Below are 13,866 nucleotides of genomic sequence, written 5' to 3'. Positions count from 1 at the left end.
ATTTGATCTTCTGCATCTCCAGTCAGATTATGAGATGTTTGCATGTATCCTACCAGATTAAAGAGCCTCAAGGTAAATCACTGATTTTGTTTGTATACTGCTGTTTGTGATATACTCACACAGTCAAATTTCTCTGCTTTGTTAGCTCCAGGCTGCAAATACAAGAGGAAATTAGCATCAGTTTGAAAAATATTCCACAGGTACTTTGTTGAAAAGCAAATGAAAATATAAAGTATTAGCAGGTGCTATGTTGCATCTTAAATATTGTTTTTCTTCCTGTGGTTGGAAACAGGCAGGGAGAAAGGGAAAGTAGGAAGAAGAGATATGGACTCTCAATGATACAAGTGAGAGGGATAGAGAAATAAAAAAGAAACAGAAAAAATGAAGAACTTACATTTATATAGCACCTTTCACAACCTCAGGATGTCCTCAAGTACTTCAGAGCCAAAGAAGTACTTTGAAATGTAAGTAACACAGCAGTCAATTTTGTGCATGTTTTTGCAAACAGCAATGTGTTAATAACCAGATAATAAGACAATAAGACCATAAGACATAGGAGCAGAAATTAGGCCATTTGGCCCATTGAGTCTGCTCTGCCATTTAATCATGGCTGATAGGTTTTTCAACCCCATTTTCCTGCTTTTTCCCCATGACCTTTGACCCCTCTTGGTAATCAAGAACTTCTCTATCTCCATCTTAAATATACTCAATGACCTGGTCTCCACAGCCTCTGTGGCAGTGAATTCCACAGATTTACCATTCTCTGGCTGAAGAAGTTTCTCCTTGTCTTTGTTCCAAAGGGTCTTCACTTTATTCTAAGGCTGCGCCCTCGGGTCCTTGTCTCTCCTGCCATTGGAAACACCTTCTCAACAGCTCCTCTGTTCAGGCCATTCAGTATTCTGTAAGTTTCAATCAGATCCCCTCTGATTCTTCTAAACTCCATTGAGTATAGTCCCAGAGTCCTCAACATTCCTCATATGTTAAGCAATATGTTGATTGAGAAAAAAATATTGGGTAGACCACCATCTTTCCCTGGGATCTTTAGTGCAAATGGGCTGGGTCTCAGTTTAATATCTCAACCGAAAATGCCAGTTCCAACAGAGAAATGTATGGATACCATGTGAGAGAGATATGTAGTGATGTTACAAACAACAATTTACTGTTTGCACTTATTTGGTGTATTGGCCTGACTGCTACAGAAGCCACCCATGATATAAATGAACCAATTTCCACAATCAGACAATTGTGTGAAAATAGTCCTTGAAGCAATTGCCCAATATATCAAAGCATCTGGCTTAACAATTGACCCTAAAGTGAGGGACCAGAATTTGATATAAAGCAGGAATTTGGGATTTACTCAAGCACACTGTAACATATTTAACATGAACCAGCCAGTACTAACTGAAATGTAAATGAGCTTTGGAACAGAAAGATTGGGGATGTGCAGACAGGAGTTAGCAACAATAAGAGAGCCTTTTATTTTTATAGGGATTGTGTAATATTAGTCAGTGTGATTTTTGATTACTAGGTATTAAATACTGGCTAAATGCAGATTGTCAACAGCCTACTGAATGTATTTACTCTCTTCTAATGGGTCTACTCGTCACTCCATCTGACTGAAAAACAACCTTGCTCTGCAGTTTTGTTGAAGTCTGAATAGACTTGTGTGTCTAGAATAGAGATTGTTAAAAGCCACAGTACAAAGTGAAACAGCAGATTTCTCATTAATTCTTCCCAATGATGATAGAATCATAGAATCCCTATAGTGTGGAATCAGGTCATTTGGTCTCTCGAGTCCACACCGACCCTCTGAAGAACATCACACCCAGACCCACTCCCCTACCTTATCTCTGTAACCGTGCATTTGCTGTGGCTAATCCACCTAGCCTGCTCATCCCTGGACACTATGTGTAATTTAGAATGGCCAATCTACCCTAACCTGCCCATCTTAGGACTGTGGGAGGAAAGTGGAGCACCTGGAGGAAACCCACACAGACACAGAATGGGCAAACGCCACATGGACAACCACCTGAGACTGGAATCAAACCTGGGTCCCTGGTGCTATGATGCAGCAGTGCTAACCACTGAGCCACCATTTTAGGTTTTAAAAATAAAATATATATTATATGAATCAAGAAGGTTTCAGGTTTAAACTGCAGTTTCTGTTCATGTAACTCGTCTCAAAGGGCAGTAGGTGTAGCACTGTTGGAGTGAGGAAAGAACAGGATTACCCAGGGAGCAGGAACCTTTCCCACTGCCGACCAGGGATAGTGAGGTTAGTTGTCTCTCTAGAACACCGGTGATGTGATAGAGCTTGTGTTAACTCCGAGTTCTTGGCATTGCCTTAGCTTTGCTTTTTGGGGCAAGTGCCAGCAGAAAGGGCACAACTCACCTCAATGCCAACTTGGGCAAAGCCTACATCAGATTTGAAGACATGATCCCAAACTGTTTCTGTTGTCTGGTTTTGTGGACTTGGCATCAAGTAATAACCTTGAGAGAACAGACAAGCAAATTGTTCTGATGCATCTGCAATTTTGTTCTGCAGCCAATGTCTGTAACTGTTATTAAGTGGCTCACATAGTTTAATGCTTAACTTCTTGTCAGTACCTTCTTTGAAGATTACTTGGAACCCACCAAGTAGGGAATCATGGAACTAAACATCGTCCTTATGAGATGCATTATATTAATTCACAGCCTACAGTAGTAGACTGGTCCAACCTATATTTCTACTATTGTCCTTCATTCTCATCCTGCAGTGATACCTTTATGTTGAGCCTCCTCCCAGATGGTGCATCCTGGCGACTTGTTTCTTCCACAGGGTGTGTGACCTCAACAATGACATGCAGCACCTGTTTATTGACTTTGTGGGTCTTCAGGTCTCCCTCAGGGTGCTGCCTGTCTTTTACCAGGATCTGATTAATGTCTGGAACATGGTTGACTCACACCAGGTCTTCCTGTCATCAGGAGTAGAGGCTATTGAGTGGCTGGTGGAGAGGAACGTTGTGGCCACGGGAATGTCCAGAGTCGGACATGCTGGGTGACGGAGGCCTGGTCTGGATGTCACTGCAGGAAATGGCAGTGATGGATGTCCAGTTTGCAGCCAGCACCATCTGTCACCTGAAAAGCAGTGCTCGGTCCTAATGTCGTGCTCCAGTTGGAGGATCCACAGGTGTGCAGTGGAATCCTGTCACTGCTGACCCCTGCTTGGATGGAATTTCACATTGGCCCCAAGGTCCTGAACTTCCCTCAGGAGCCAGTGCCCAACAACCTGAACTGCCTCATGGGAATGTCCTGTGTGTCCTTCTGACTGGCACATAGGGGCGTTTTTTACAGGCTGCTGTTGCACACCAGCCACCCCGACTGCTTCATCTACCATCTGGACACCCTGGGCAGTGGAGATCTCCAGTAGAGGTTGCTCAATACAAGATTCCTCCCATTTTCCATCAGGGACCTTGAATAGAGGGTATTGCATGTAGCAGTCCCTTATATCCTCAGGTTACCGTAGTTCACGGACTTCCAGCCCAACAGCTTATCTTGCGATGCTGTGGAGTCCATGTATTTTATTGGTTGTGGACAATTGCACCCCCTTTTTAGTGTTTGAGAAACGTTTTGCTGTGCTTTTGATTGCACTTCAGACTCATATTCCTGATCTTTGGATATCCGGTATGGAGGGGTGTGGGCAGATTAAAGGGCTTCCTGGTGGGTCTGCTCCTGGCCTGACCAGGCTGGCAGTAAACCGGTCCAGGCAGCAGGCTGTGGGAGGGGGTCAGATCTGTTGGCTGTCTGACCCTCCTCTGTAGCTACATGTCATTGGAGGAGGAGTATGTAGTATCCACCAATACTCAATGCCTTCAGAGAGAGGTGGGCACTGCAGAGGATACAGTGCGTTATCTCTCCTTTCAGCTCCATTTTGGTTTAGCCCCTTCCCACTCTCCCTCATATTTGATATCCTGCATTGCCTTAATAGGCTTTGCACATAAATTATTCAGTTCGAAACAGTGACGATTTATGGTCGTGGTAGTGGATAATAGAAGTGGGGTGGCACGGTGGCTCAGTGGTAGCACTGTTGCCTCACAGCACCAGGGATCCGGGTTCGTTTCCTGCCTCGGGCAACTGTCTGTGTGGAGATTGCACATTCTCCCCGTGTCTGCATGAGTTTCTTCTGGGTGCTCTGGTTTCCTCCCAGAATCCAAAGATGTGCAGGTTAGGTGAATTGGCCGAGCTAAGTTGTCCATAGTGTTAGGTGCATCAGTCAGGGGTAAATATAGAGTAGGAGACCAGGTCTGGGTGGGTTACTCTTCAGAGGGCGGTGTGGACTTGCTGGGCCGAAGGGCCTGTTTCCATACTGTAGGGGATCTAATCTCATCTCAAAAAATACTACAGGTGATATAATGATTGGGGGGGGGGGGGGGGGGGCTGCAGGGCTACAATGCTCAGTTGTATGTAAGAGCACTTCTGGATATAAAAAATAAATCAAAATGACAATTTGAGGGCTCTTATGGTGCAGTGGACCTTTGAGCTAAAAGGTCTGGGCTAAGTCACACCTGCTCCACCAGTGTGTTATAATATATCAGGACAGATTAATTTAGGGTGTAGGTTTGCTCGCTGAGCTGTCGGTTTGATATCCAAATGTTTCGTTACCTGGCTAGGTAACATCATCAGTGGCGACCTCCAAGTGAAGCAAAGCTGTTGTCTCCTGCTTTCTATTTATATCTTTCTCCTGGATGGGGTTCCTGGGGTTTGTGGTGATGTCATTTCCTGTTCATTTTCTGAGGGGTTGATAGATGGCATCTAGATCTATATGTTTGTTTATGGCGTTGTGGTTGGAGTGCCAGGCCTCTAAGAATTCTCTGGCATGTCTTTGCTTAGCCTGTCCCAGGGTAGATGTGTTGTCCCAGTCGAAATGGTGGTTTTTTTTCTCTGTGTGTAGGGCTATGAGGGAGAGGGGGGTCGTGTCTTTTTGTGGCTAGCTGGTGTTCTTGTATCATGGTGGCTAACTTTCTTCCTGTTTGTCCTACATAGTGTTTGTGGCAATCCTTGCATGGAATTTTGTAGATGATGTTGGTTTTGTCCATGGGATGTCCTGGGTCTTTTAAGTTTGTTAGTTTTTGTTTGAGAGTGTTGGTGGGTTTGTGTGCTACCAGGATTCCGAGGGGTCTCAGTTGTCTGGCTGTCATTTCTGAAACTTCTTTGATGTATGGTAAAGTGGTTAGGGTTTCTGGCTGTGTTTGGTCTGCTTGAAGTGGTTTGTTCTTGAGTAATTTTATTGAAAAAAGTGTCATAACTACCTTAGCAACATTGACCGATTATAATTCACCACATTAGGTTGATTACTCTATAGGATTGTTTCTGAAAGGAAGTAAAATGTAGTGTAAACAATATTGTGACAGTACTTTTAAGATAATTTTATTGTGCCTACTGTAGGGCTGAATTTCCCTCCAGGTGCTAGCCTGTTAGCACAGTTTGTCACACCAATTAGTTACTCTGCCCAAGACCTCCTTCGATCCCTGTCCAAGTTGCCTTGTTATCTTACCTTGATAAGTGAGGTAACAACAATTGCTCCTGCATTGACCATGGGATTGTGGGGTTTATCTAAAGAGAAAACAACATGTTTAGATTAATGGTATGAAGTTTTGATATGACATTAAATCACACACAAACCTGAAGATCATGAAACAGGGATTCTTTATTTCACTGCATCAGGTCTTTACAAATATGAAGGGAAATTAAGGCTTAACTAAGAAAGCAGTGCAAGTACATGGAATTAAGTCTAGTTCACATCAAGCTGAGGAAATCCTTTGTCTGTGTCTACTTGTCTCCATGAGGCTTAATTTTGACAAAGAACGGTTTCCTCCAGAGACAGTCTGTACAACTGCTCAAGTTCCCCTGCTCAGTACACTTCCTCCCTGTCACCATCTCCTGCTGGAGGCACCATGACATGTTTCCCTGCTTGATATTTTCCAATCAACCTGTTCAGAGATATTACACACTTCTGGAGCAGGTTGATTAGAGTATGACAAATCTTACAGCAGAACAAATCCAGCCTAACCAATTATCACCCAATCAGTATGCTCTCAATCATCAGTTAAGTGATGAAGGGTATCATCAATAGTGCTATCAAGCAGCACCTGCTCAGTGATGTTCAGCTTGGGTTCCGCCAGGGCCACTCAGCTCCAGACCTCATTACAGTCTTTCATCAAACACAGACAAAAAGCTGAATGCTAGAGGTGAAGGGAGAGTGACAGCCCTTAACATCAAGGCTGCATTCAAAGAAGTGTGGCATCAAGGAGCCCTCACAAAACTGGAATCAATGGGTATCATGGGGCAAAGTCATTGCTGGTTAGTGTCATACCTGGTACATAGGAAGATGGTAATGATTGTTGGAGGTCAGTCAACTCAGCTCCAGGACATCTCTTCAGGAGTTCCTCATGATAGTGTCCTAGGCTCAACCATCTTTAACTGCTTCATCAATGACTTTCCGCAATCATAAGGTCAGAAGTGGGATATTCACTGATGATTGCACAAAGTTCAGCACCACTTGTGACTCCTGAGATACTGAAGCAGTCCATGTTGATATGCAACAAGATCTGGACAATATCCAGGCTTGGGCTGACAAATGGCAAGTAACATTTGTGTCACACAAATGCTCCTTGACATTCAATGGTGTTATCATCACTGAATCCCCCACTATCAATATCCTGGGGGTTACGTTTGACCAACTGGACTTGCCACATAAATGCAATGGCTACAAAAGCAGGTCAGAGGCTAGGAATACTGCAGCGAGTAACTCACCTCCTGACTCCCCACGGCCTATCCATCATCTACAAGATACAAGTCAGGAGTGTGATGGAATCCTCCCCACTTTCCTGGATGGGTGCAGCTCCAACAACACCCAAGAAGCTTGACACCATCCACGATGAAGCAGCTCCTGCTTGATTGGCACCACATTCACTCCCTGCACCACCAACGATCAGTAGCAGCAGTGTGTCCTAGCTACAAGATTCACTGCAGAAATTTACCAAGGCTTCTTAGACAGCACTTTCCAAACACACAACCACTTCCATCTCGAACGACAAGGACAGCAGATACATGGAAACACCACCCCCTGACTTGGAAATATATTGCTGATACTTCATTGTCACTGAGTCAGCATACTGGAATTCCCTCCCGAAGGATATCGTGGGTCTACCCACAGCAGACAGACTGTAACAGTTCAAGAAGACAGCTCACCCTCACCTTTTCAAGGGCATCTAGGGACAGGCAATAAATGCTGACCAGTGATGCCCTCATCCCATAAATGAATTTTTTAAAATGGTCAGATTTGAACTTGGGCCTTCTGGCTTAGAGGAAGGGACATTACCTCTGTGCAACAAGTGCCCTTCAGTTCCCTACTTGGGACGTGCTATTCTGGCAACGATATAAAGCACATAACAGCAGTCAGCGAACATTTATCTGATCAGGAAGTACACGAGCACCTCTTGCTTCAGTTACTACCTCCCAGCATCTCTTCTAGGGATGGAGTAGGCCTCCTCACACCAGATGAGCACCCTAGATTCACAACATATGGGTCACTCCAGAATTTCTCATTGCTGTCTGACTCCATTTCACTTGAGCCATCACTCACCAACACTTCAGGTTCTGTAATACAGCGGAGTAGGCTGCTTGCCTCCACATCATCCACCAGACCTCTGGCCTTTAGCAGCTCCCTCTGTGAACTAATTTCCAAGGCTGCCTTCCAGCTACTGGTTCAACAACATAGGTGTGACCACCAATGTCTGGCTGTTTGATTACTGAGGTTCAGGATCCCAAACATCTGGAGCCTTTTGGTTAAAGGTGGGAAGGGCCTGTATGAACTTGGTGAAGACATACATAAGTATGCGAACATGCTGCTGGGTTTAAAGACCATAACATCCATTGTAATGATTTCTGGAGCTCTCTTGGCAATTAGGGATTTTGTGCTGGGGTGAAGTCACCTCCCTGCTTTGGCCAAAGTCCACCTCTCTCAATTTTAAGAGTAGTCATCGATATCAGCTACAATCCCACGCAATGGCCAAGTTAATGCGCAACTGCTGGTGACCTCTGCACACGCTAATTGTCGTGTCACTGCATGGCTTCTGCTTAAGAAGCTGTTGCTGTGCACAGATCTTGAAGGTCCACAGAGGAGGAAGAAAATTTAGAGGGAATATTGATCCTAGTAACACCACAGTTTGGTCAGTGCAGTAATCTTTTCTGTTGCTTAGTATCCTGTTTGATCATGAACTGGCACCAACGCTTAAAATTTGAGAGTGTCAGGAAGGATGAGTTGCTTCACCTCACTCCTTGTCATGAACCAACTGATAGAGGATACTATCCCTTCCCTGATCCTTTTGAGGAAGAAAGGTGGAAAACTGAGAATCTCTGATTACCAGGCACTCAACACAAAGGATGCCTACCCTCCACCTATGATTAAGGAAGCATAACAAATTCTTAAAAAGTGCAAAGTATTTCTGCAGCCTCGATTTGTCCCATGGTTATAACCAGCTACCTGTTGTTGAACAAGACATTAGTACGATTTCATTCCAAATGGGTACTGGGAGATTTTACAAATACATGAGAATGCTGTTTGGGCTCTAGTACCCCTGCCACCTTCATGTATGTGATGGACAAAGCATTGGTAACCTTAATTTCCAGTCATCTCTTGTGTGTTTGTACATAATCATCTTTGCACATGACATTCAAAGAGCCCTTGACAGACTAGGCACCATCTTAGCCTGCTAGTCAAAGTTCAACTTGAAAGTTTGACCAGAGAAATGCCAACTTTTCCTGACCAAAGTATAGTATCTTGTGCACTTCATTACTAAAGAAGGTGAGTATGATGATGAGTACATCCGAGAGATATAGAGGTGGCCCAATCTAAGATGGAGAGGGAATTGCACAGGTTCTTTGGTCTAGCTTTTTATGTTGAGGTTATGTGCTCTACACCACACTTCATGATTTGCTGAGGAAATCCAAGAATACTGAAAGAACGGTGGGAAAGAATGTACAAGGTGCAGTAGTGAATGGAGCATTTATAGGGACTTTTTCTGTTCCATCAAACTGAAGCTTGTCTTATCACCTATCCTCAGCTATCCAGATTTCCATCTCTCTTTTACGCTGGAAACAAACACCAGTTTATTTGGTCTAGTGTTGCCGTCACAGATTCAAGGGTAGAAGGAATGATTACTGGTTATCACTTACACCAGAGCGTCCAATTGAACAAAAGGAATATGCAAAATCACTTCAGAATGGAACTCGAACTGCTAGCCTTGAGATGAGCTATTTTCCAGAGTTCATGACATTATGACTGGTGCAGCATTTTAAGTGTTTATAGACATCAACTCACGTGGCTACTTTTAAATATCTACTAAGTTGGAAGCAACAGAGACCCTAATGGGCTACTGAACTCGATCTGTTCCAATTCCAGATTCCAGACAAAAGTAATGTACTTGCTGATATCCTTGATCAGAAGACTGACCATGGGAGGGAACCCACTCGTTGAAAGGGACTGTGGCAGTTGCTGTGTCCATTGCCCAGGTGAGAGACAGCATTCTGACCCTATTCTTTGTGACATTGGGACTGAATCACTGGAATGTCACCAATGCACATATGTGAGATCAAAACCAGGTCAAATCAGATCCAAATCATCCATGTCGCCAATTAGAAGTTTACATTCAAAGCCCATTATGGGCAGTGTGAACCATCAAAATTGAGTTGGGGTAGTGGTGGAGGTAAGAGAAAGCATAACAGACTAAATCATAATACAGATGCCTGTGTTGGGTGCACAAATTAATCTGGCACAGCTGGTTTTGAATGATTAATGCCCTGTTAGTGGGCAAGGTGGCCTAGGAAAAAACACTGCTGTTGATTGCCCTTCATTCCACCAGATTTGGAGAATCTTGTGAGGCACTACAGATGGTACTTCACCAGTGCTTTGCTTCAAAATTCCTGCTGTTGTTCATCCAAGTCTCTGACGTAAATAGAAGAATGGGAATCACTGCTGCCTGATTAAACAATGACATTCGTCTCCAGTTTGGGATCCTGGTCCTCGGATCCTCTTTTCCTCCATTTAGATTAGATTAGATTACATACAGAGTGGAAACAGGCCCTTCGGCCCAACAAGTCCACACTGACCCTCTGAAGAGTAACCCACCCAGTCCCATTTCCCTCTGACTAATTCACCTAACACTATAGGCAATTTAGCATGGCCAATTCACCTGACCTGTACATCTTTGGAATGTGGGAGGAAACCGGAGCATCCGGGGAAACCTACGCAGACACTGGGAGGATGTGCAAACTCCACACAGACAGTTGCCCAAGGCTGGAATTGAACCTGGGACCCTGGTGCTTAAGGCTTAGCTGGTGCATTGGAGGTGTTGATAAATTATCTCTCCCAGTGGGTGACAAACCCTTTCCAGAATCACTGCAGTTAATGCCCATCAAGAGGCACAACAGTCATGATTTCCTTTATACAGAAAATTCAAGAAACACTGCCAATCTCTGGCCTTTGTCAACTGTGAAGGCTTCCTGAAAATTCCTCTCAGGTTTGGCGGTCCTCATAGAAAATTTGTCTTGCACTGAAGGTCTGGAAATGTAAGGGCATTTCTAATCAGCTCCAACATTCCAATCCTCTCTCCCCCCATTTAAGATCAATAGTGAAATACTAGAAAATATGAACCGTTTATCCTTTCTTAGGAAGGTAGAATCCCTAATGTGCAGAAAGAGGTCATTCAGCCCATCGAGTCTGTACCAGTCTTCCAAAGAGCATCTCACTTAGATCAAACCCCCAACCCTATCCCCAATGGCCAATCCACCTAACTTGTACATCTTCAGACCATGGGAGGAAACCAGGGCACTCAGTGGAAACCCATGCAGACATGGGAGAATGTGCAAACTCTACACAGACAGTTGCCCAAGACTGGAATTGAATAGAGGTCCCTAGTGCTGTGAGGGAGCAGTGCTAACAACTGAGCCACCATGCCACCCCAAATATCTTTTCAATAAAGGCAGATTGTGGCACTATCAGTAGTTGTTATTTTAAAAGGATTGAAGCTATAACATTTTATCAGTGTTTATCTTCTATCAGTTTATACACACAAAATATATACTTGCAAGAAAACAGCTGTCATATGCACCTTTGAAATGTCCACACCTTTTACTTTCCTGACTCCATTTATGTGTAATATTCACACTCCAAATGCTTGAAGTCACTTTTACTTTTTGTTGTCGATGACAGATGTACTGTTAGTTCTATTATTCTACAGTAAATTAAACCTCTATAGCAACAGCTAATGCATAGGTGAGATGAAATCTCCTTTGTGTATTTTGTTGCCAAGGGGAGATGGAACTCTGGTCCTGTATGCTCATCAATTGGGCTAAGACTAGGTGCTTATGAGAGCACTTACACGTTGCTGTGATACTCACCTTCCTCGTTCAAAAAGACCTTATTGAACCGTAGTCCACTGGGCTCTTTGCCCACGTACTGGTGAACATAATCAGTGTTGAACTCATTAACTGCAATGGCATACTCCAATGGCTTTATGCAGGATTGTAAACAGAAGGGGATTTTGGTGTCTCCAACAGAGTGTCTGTGGAGAGAGGGATAAACAAAATAGCCATTTTCAGATAACTACATGAAGCAATCGGTTTTATTTTTACAAACTACAAGCACCATTACAACTGGTTTGGCTTTAATTCTGTTTTTGCCCAGGTTCTAGTTGCAATAGTGACGTGGTAAAATTCTTTTAGTTCAGATTGTATTCGATGAGTCATTTTGTACCACCCAGATGATGAATAAAGCTTCATAACACTTAGGCACCAACAGTGCTTCAAGAATAATACCCTGCATCAGCTTCTCAAAGGCAAGGGCTGGGTTAATAAATGCTGGCCTTGCCAGGAATAACAGGAAAATTGATTTAAGTAAACACATCAATTATGAATGCAGCCATGGACAAAGTGGTCATATATGGCATGGGTAAATTCAGTGGACTGTACCATTAACAATTCAGCTGCCCATATAGTGTTCGCACAATCCTCAAGTAGGATTCCTGTTAACCATTGTGTTGTTATTGAGGTGGTTTGAATGGGGAGATCATCCCTCTGCCAAAACTTTTCTTCTCTGAAAACAGGTCTTCATCCCTTGTTCCCCTTCCCGAGGGGATACAGCAAGAAGACTTGCTATTTACAGATAAGATATATCAGGACTGTCCCATTTGCAGTGCGATGACCTCCAGTTTATGTGATGGTGAGTTTAAAGCTTACCTCTGTCCATCTACGGTACACAGAGACACCCCCCACAGATCCGGGCTGAACTTTGCCAGCTGTGGGATATAGTCAGCAACCTGTGAATGATACAATTGCTTTTAAGCTTGGGTATGGGAGACTTTAAAACAACAACAGCAACCTATATTTATATAATGCCTTTAATGGAGAAACACATTCCCAAAGTGCTAAGTAGAGCAATATGGAAAACAGATACTTAGCCAAAGTCAGAGATAATAGAAGATATCAAAGGCTTGGTCAAACAGCTACATTTCAAAGACAGTCTTAAAATGTGGAGTGGGTGTTTGTGTAACTTAGAGGATTTTAGAGCTTGAGGTCCAATTGGTTGTAGGTGAAGTTGCTATGTCATAAAAGATCATAGAGTTAGAGTATTCAAGAATGTAATAATAACCTGAAGTTGAATCCACTAGTAGGGAGCATTTAGCCATGATTTAGCATACCTTATCGCCATGTGGGATAATCACCTAATACCAGAACCAAGTTTGATGTCAATTGATGTTGGACCCCATTGACATAAATTGTAGTCAAAATCACCTGCTTACACTCTCCAAGGAATTCTGCAATTATCTACAACACACTGTAAATCTAATTTTTCATGCCTTACCTTACCAGAGGTCTTCTTTCTTGCATTCTCATAAAGCCGGTTTATGTGTGAGGAAAATACTTCAAAGTCGGGAATGACAAATTTTTTCCTGAAGGCCTGGGTAAGCAGTACAATGTTACTCCCAAAGACCCTTAACCAGAAAGACAATTGGTGAAAACAATCAGCACAGCTGACCCGTATGGTGTAGAACAACAAAGGTGCATTCACATTTCAAATTCAGAGTCAGCACAAAGAAGTAATTACTTCACTCCAGTGCCAAAGGTAGCGTAAAAGCACCTCAAAGATAAAATCTCTATTTTTACTCTCTAAACGCTGTCAATCATCAAGCTACATTCTTATTCAATGGTAAAGATATGATAGTGAATCATAATTTCAATAGATGTCATTCCACTTTGTACCATCTCCAGCATCCTGAATAAACCCGTGAATGCACTGACTTACTTCCTTCAATTATCAAAATCATGCTTGTTGAGATCCAAGAGCAAGTAGGAACAACTTTAAATAAAGTAAAACTCCTAATATGTTTTTAGTTAATTAATTTAGCGGTTGACTATAGTAGCTATAGACTCAGTACAATAATTGGAGAGAGTCTAAAGGATCTGGTAACCCCGGGGTCAATGTTTCGGTTAACTATTTTGCTCACCATTCCTTTTTCAAACATATCTAATTTTAAATCTCCTATGTGAACCACTTTATTTGCTTTGTTTCCTTTGAAATGAGAAGCAAAAGCTGTGATTTCAGATAACTTTGTCCTTCAGGGTGTACAACTTCAGTCACTCAAGTAGGGTTACCAACTCTGGATACATTCCTTAAGGTTTCATTATTTGACCTCAAACGACCCCGGCATCCTACCAACCTTGCCACTGGTCCATCTTTCAAATGCATGGTTTTTCCATGCTAATTGGCAAGGGAAGAAAATTGTATTGATCTTGACTGTTCATGAAACAGCCTATCCCTCTGGCATG

General features: G+C 43.1%; 1 protein-coding gene across 3 annotated transcripts in view; it reads right to left on the bottom strand.

The window, feature by feature from the left end:
* LOC140471113 (glutaminase kidney isoform, mitochondrial-like) overlaps positions 1-13,866 on the bottom strand; it is a 95,498-nt gene that overhangs the window by 24,645 nt on the left and 56,987 nt on the right. For all 3 annotated transcript variants that reach the window (XM_072567001.1, XM_072566999.1, XM_072567000.1), the window contains 5 exons: positions 12,902-13,031; positions 12,277-12,356; positions 11,440-11,603; positions 5,534-5,592; positions 120-152 (listed from right to left, as the gene is read on the bottom strand). In XM_072567001.1, coding sequence (XP_072423102.1) covers positions 120-152; positions 5,534-5,592; positions 11,440-11,603; positions 12,277-12,356; positions 12,902-13,031 — 466 coding nt within the window. The remainder of the gene's footprint in view (positions 1-119; positions 153-5,533; positions 5,593-11,439; positions 11,604-12,276; positions 12,357-12,901; positions 13,032-13,866) is intronic.

Source organism: Chiloscyllium punctatum, chromosome X, assembly GCF_047496795.1.
Source record: "Chiloscyllium punctatum isolate Juve2018m chromosome X, sChiPun1.3, whole genome shotgun sequence".
Classification (NCBI taxonomy): Eukaryota; Metazoa; Chordata; class Chondrichthyes; order Orectolobiformes; family Hemiscylliidae; genus Chiloscyllium; species Chiloscyllium punctatum.
Note: the sequence above shows the minus strand (reverse complement) of the source record. Positions and strands in the feature narration are given on the sequence as shown.